The following is a 6,000-nucleotide window of genomic DNA, read 5'->3' on the forward strand; positions in this document are numbered from 1 at the left end:
TTGTAAGTAGACATTTAATTCAAGTCAAAACTTATGAACATCAGATTTAATTTTCCCTCTAAATTTTGAAAAACATTTTAAATATTTTTAAAAGCCAGATCATTATACTAATCTCAATATAGAAAATCCTGGTATATGAAACCACATACCTTTAAAATCATAAATAATGTCTCTGAATGAAATACACAGTTTAAAAAAAATCAGTTGTAGACCACAAACATACAGATTTGGGGAAAAAGTGCAGCTTGTATTTGGACTAAAATAATACATGGTATACATAAAAATGATTTTCTATATCAAAAACTCATTTCTATTAGCTAAGATTTTTTTTTAATGATGTTTGCCAGGGATTTTTAGGAAAATGAAATGATTGTACTAAAAAAAAAACAAGGAAATGTTTTATTATAATTTTCAATTGAGAAGAGACTGGATCTATAACATGCCCTCCTGGAAGTTACTATTACCAGTCTGTCCTACGCCCAACAGAGTACCTCTGACCACTGACCTTTGCAGTATCAACTCTACCCAGCTCTCCTCCTCTTGAGGCCTTCAAAGGTCTCTGGCCATGATTTCTTGAATCTATAGTTTAATAAACGGTAGCGCACTCAAGAACAGCCACATGTAATCTTAAAAGCCTTTATTATACATACTCGTATAATGCCCTGACGTGTTAACTCCCTAGTGAACACCTGGTCTGAAGACCCACGTGTTCACTACCAAACTCCTTACCTCTCTGGGCTTACCTCTCATCAGCTTGGCTCAGCTACCCCAGGCTAGGGAGCCAGGTTAAAGAGAGTGACTGCTGTCTGCAGTGGGCTTATAAAGTGCAGGTCTGTTTGTGCTTTGTGCTTTGCCACTTCTCACCTAAGATAGCTCCTGTCAGATGGTTTGCCCAAGACCATACAACCAGTCTTTGTCATGGGCACAGTGAGCCCAGGGGTGAGCAGCTCTTGGCTGATGCTCTCAGCCCTGAAAAAGCGTGTCAGATTTGTAATACTTTTCTTCCTTGCTTTAGACACCTCTGTTATAAGTTTGCTTATTCATGATCATTCAACCTAGCCACCTTCTCGATTCAGGAAGTTGGCCAAGTCCGTGACTTTCGCCTTGGTTGCTTTCTCAAAGGCTCATGACAGTGATGATGGGGAGATAGTCCCCAGTCATATACCTCTCAAGGGGTCTCTTGGCAACTCTGGCAAGGCGTCGCCATCTCCTACACACCCTGACCCCTCAAATGTGCTGGTGACGTTCTCTCTGTGCCCTTTTGTGCAGGTGGCAGAGGAGCTGGGGGATAGCTCACCGCTGTAGCCAGCTGCACAGCCTGGGCCGCTTAGCCCAGCACAACTTGGAAGTCCTACAGAATGTTAAAGGTGTGTCTGCGGGCATCTCCTGCTCACAGGGAGGAGGGGGGCATGTTTGTGTGGGCGTCTCCCATTCCTGGGGGCTTGTGTGGGTGTCTTAACATAGTCTGCCAGTCTCTGCTGGAAAAGCTCAAAGCAAGAGCCTTTGCGCTCGACCACAGGTCATGTAACGTCCTCTTGCTGCCTAAGGTTACTGTGAGGGGGAGAGTGCACCCAAGGACTCAGGGCACAGCCTCAGGTGAGCTAAAGGGTTTCTGGTTTTGTCGGCAGGTTGCACAGTCGTGTTCACGGACCGTTCAGGCATGAGTGCCTCGGGCCACATCATGCTCGGAACTATGGACGTTCATCACCACTGGACAAAAGTAAGGAAAACCCGAAAGCAAAAGGAGAGCACTGCCCTTAAAACCGTTAGAAACAATTGGCTTGCATCCGCTACCCAAACTTCCTGATCAGGTTTGACATCTTCCAAATAGAAGACCTGAACTGAACCGGATGGCTAGAAGGACTTTCCTCATGAGAATATAAACATTACCCTTCAGGAATGGCCTAAATCAGATTAGATTAGAAAACAGCAGAATGATTTATTTAACAAAAAAATCCAAGATTTGGCAAGTAATTTATAGGCAGAAGCTAGGGTAGTTATAGGGGGAAACTAGGGGGCACCACATTTCCCAGAGCATTAAATCTGGAATCAAGCTCCTCTTCCTGAGTTCAAATCCAGCCTCAGACACTTCCTGGTTGTTTGACCTAGGACAAGTCTCTGCACCCTGTCTGCCTCAGTTTCCTCATCTGTAAAATGAGGTGGAAAAGCAAAGGCAAAACCCCTCCCATATCTCTGCCAAAAAAGCCCCAAATGGGGTCACAGAATTGACACCCCAAAATACCCCAACCGCAGCAAAGTAGTTAGGGGTTCTCTCTCTCTCTTTTTTTTTTTTTTTTTTTTTGGCAGTTGCTACTAGCCTTTTGACCAGGACAGATTTTTCTCCTCATCACTTCCTCAGGGAAGATCAGTCAGAAAGATGAGGGTGTGAATCCAGATTCTCTTTCCTGTGACCTTTTCCCCATTTTCAGCCTCCTGAGCTAAATCACATTTCAGCAAGTCACAATTACTCAGGCACAGGCCCACCAGCCCGGCTCTGCCTCTCTGGGGCTCGGATCCAAAGGTCCTCACAATGGCTACTGTCATGGACTGGCTGCTGGCCAGTTCCCTGCATTCTGTTTTTTAAACCATTAATTAAACCGTGTTTTTAAACAAATGGTTTTATTTTATTGTTTTTACACGTCTTGGTTGCCTTTGATGAAAAGCTCTCTTTCTCCTCTTTGGGCCACAGCTCTTTGAAAGGTTGCCCAGTTACTTTGCCCTGCAGAGGAAGCTGGTGCTTTTGGAGGACCAGATCAGCTACCTGCTAGGTGGCATCCAGGTGGTCTACCTGGAAGAGCTGCAGCCAGCCCTGACCATTGAGGAGTACTACGCTCTCCTCGATGGCTTCTGTTCCCGGCTTCTGAAGAGCCGGCTGCCTTTCCACCCTCGCAGTCTCCGCGGCCTGCAGATGATCCTGGACAGGTGAGCCTTGCGTTTCCTCAGCTCATGCTCAGGAAGGAAGAGAGTGCCATGTTCCAATTGCTGGGGCAGCTGAGAGGACATGGGATCAGGGCGCTGCTCAGGGGGACGATTCTGTGCCCGCTGGCCAGATGTGGCACAGGCGCTGGGGCTGTGCATGGGAGCCGGAGCATGTCTGAAAGGCCTTTGGTCTCCATTTCCCTGCAGTGATAGGTACGCTCCCAGCCTGCATGAGCTCGGCCACTTCAACATCCCAGCACTGTGCGACCCCGTGTCCCTCCAATGGTTCATTTTCACCAAAGCGGCCCAAGCCAGAGAAAACATGAAAAAGAAGGAGGAGTAAGTATTTGTCAGCTCTGCTCTGTACCGCCGGCAGCTGCTTGGTCAGCCCCAAAGCCTGCATGGTGGGTCTCTCCCCCCCCCCCCCGCCTCTCAAGATTAGAGGGGACTTCAGGCCTCCAGGGAGCCGGCCCTTTGGCCTGTGGAGGCCGATAGAGCCCACCCTCCATCTCAGAAGTGAGACTGAGGCCCTCTGCCTGAGGCCCAAAGACATGCTTTCCCAGATGTTCCCTAGGACACAGGGGCCTTCCCTACCTCTTGGAGCCTCCACTTGCTCAGAGAGAACCAGCTAGATCCTCCAGAGCACAGCACCCTGTATACAGCTGACACTTAACCAATGTTTATTTGAATGGAATCAAACAAAGGGGTAACAGCTTCACTCTGTATTTTCAAGTCAGTGGGTACATTACTGATCCTCTGACCAATGCCACTTCCTTACCATATTCCAAGCAGACCGTTAAGTGGCGGGACCTGGGTTTGATTCCAGACCGTGTGGCTTTTGCCAGGTCACATGCTCTTGATGCCCTTTCCCAGCCCCCAGGGACGGGCCTGTGATCCTTCCCAAGCCACCCTCACTTACACTCTGAGGGGCTTCATTACTTTCATAAGCTCTGAAAGCTTTCTCATTCCCATCTCAGGTTAAAGATGATTGAAAATGAATTGATCCATTCTTCAATTAAGAAATTTTCTCTGAAAAAGTTGTACAAGGAGCCCAGCGTTTCAAGTGCCCAGATGATCGACTGCCTGAAGCGACTCCTCGATCAGTCACTGCCGTATCTGCAGGGGATGCACGTGTGCGTTTCACATTTTTATTCTGTTATGCAAGATGGAGACCTGTGTATTCCTTGGAATTGGAAGCGTTGAGGAACCGCCTCACGGGACAAAAAAACCTATGGTTTTTTGTTTGCTTTTTTTTTTGTAAGAGGTCACCAAGAAATAAATTTTAGACTTAACTTATTTAAATCTACATTTTGCTACAACAGTATTGTTATACCTCTTGCCGGAGGGTAACCCTTCATTGCTGCTTTGAAAGTAGAAGTTCTGGTACACTTGGTAAAGACTTTGTGTATTTCCAGTTCTCATCCCTCGCCTTCCATGGTTTCCAAAACAATAGATCAGTCTAACTTAGAGGTAGTGGAATGAAAGAGGCCATTTATATTTTTAATAGTGAGCAAAAGACACTTTTAAATGAAGCAAGAATTCTACAAAAGAAACATTTCTATTTTTATATGCACGGCTGTTGGGGTCGGGGTAGGGCCCAGGAAAGGAATAGACACAGAATGAAGTAGAGAGAACCGAGTCTCCTTCCTGCAAGCACTTGGTCCAGTGCCCTGTATGTAAGAGGCGCTTACTCAGTGTTTGTTGAATTGAAACTTCTCGCCTTTCTTTATTGTCAAACCTCATACCTACATGTTTTGTCACCAGAGGTGAACAGTTGGTATTAGCCAAAGAGGGTGATTTCTAGGAAGCAAAAATTAATTCTCCATTTTGATTCGGAAGATCAGAATTATGAAAAGTTGTGTATATAGACTATATGATGTCCCTTTGATGTTTTTATAAGCTATTTGGGGCCAATATATTTTCAATGGTATCTTCCACTCTTGTTGCTGGAGAATCTGGTTTTTAGATGATTGCTCCCATAATTGAGGGTTTCCTGTCAGGATTTGGCTGCAGGTGAGTCAAGGGGCCGACTTTTCCACATGATAAATTGTTCTCAGGAAGACTCTGGCTGTAGGCTACAGGCAGCTGTTGCCTAGAGCAGGGTCGAGGTCAGGGGTCACTTGAATCCTTCCTAGCCTCCTCGGGTTCCTGCTGCCATGTCCCTGAGGAGCCCATGAAAGACCCAGGGCCTGCTCATCCTAGAGCTGAGTGTTCTGTCTAGGGTATCTTCATGGGTTACGCAGCTCCTGCCTGCCCAGAGTCTCTCCCCAGAACACTGAGGGCCAGCAAAAAGGAGGACAGGCAGTGGTCTGGCTCAGCTTCGCTGGGCACCACTGGGGCAGCATGGAAAGTGCCCGTTTTCAGTGTGGGCTGTTAGACGTTGGAAGAGATTAGGGCAGATTTAAGTTCATCTGAAACCTAGATTCAAAAATCATCATCTCATTCAATTCAAAAAATGCAAACAAAAATTTAAAAGTAATTCTGGATTCAAAAAAAAGTGTTCATTTGAACTGTTAATAATGTTTGTAGATGCAAACATTGTCCTTTTTACCTCCTCTTTTAGAATATCTTCTGTCTTTTAGAATGAATGTCTGCTGCCTCGGAACATTTGACCAAACCTGCAAAGAACCCTAAAACTGCCATCTATTGTCAGTAATTTTTAAATGAAAAAAATTTAGAACTAGATTATCCCCTTTGTAAGATTAACTAAAATGTAATTTCCAATAGTATGTTTTGAACTGGATTTTGCCTCTAAGAACTAATTGTTACACAATAAAGATAATCTGTATTAACCATATAAATATCTTCCTTACTATTTTGTTATTAACAAATTGTTTTCTATTCATTGGGAAGAAAAGATGCTTTTATTAGACAAATGCCTTGCCCATGAGTGATCTGCCCACCCCACAAGTAGCGAGTCGGTGCTAAGTTAGTGACTGGGGTCTGCATGGATGCATATGGGATAAACGGAGGAGCTTTTCACGCCCCACTGGACTTCTCTGTGGGTGTCTGACTTTTCTGCCTCTCCTCCTCCTCTTGCTTTGGATGCACAGTGCAATAGGAAACAGTAAGAACATGTGC

At 45.5% G+C, this 6,000-nt stretch overlaps 1 protein-coding gene across 9 annotated transcripts in view; it reads left to right on the plus strand.

Annotated features, from left to right (window-relative positions):
- TCAIM (T cell activation inhibitor, mitochondrial) overlaps nt 1-5,720 on the plus strand; it is a 33,110-nt gene extending 27,390 nt beyond the window's left edge. For all 9 annotated transcript variants that reach the window (XM_074267104.1, XM_074267112.1, XM_074267103.1 and 6 more), the window contains 5 exons: nt 1,270-1,367; nt 1,629-1,720; nt 2,690-2,922; nt 3,127-3,258; nt 3,897-5,720. In XM_074267104.1, coding sequence (XP_074123205.1) covers nt 1,270-1,367; nt 1,629-1,720; nt 2,690-2,922; nt 3,127-3,258; nt 3,897-4,122 — 781 coding nt within the window. In that variant the 3' untranslated portion in view covers nt 4,123-5,720. The remainder of the gene's footprint in view (nt 1-1,269; nt 1,368-1,628; nt 1,721-2,689; nt 2,923-3,126; nt 3,259-3,896) is intronic.
- The last annotated feature ends 280 nt before the right edge of the window (nt 5,721-6,000 follow it).

This window comes from Sminthopsis crassicaudata, chromosome 5 (assembly GCF_048593235.1).
Source record: "Sminthopsis crassicaudata isolate SCR6 chromosome 5, ASM4859323v1, whole genome shotgun sequence".
Lineage (NCBI taxonomy): Eukaryota > Metazoa > Chordata > Mammalia > Dasyuromorphia > Dasyuridae > Sminthopsis > Sminthopsis crassicaudata.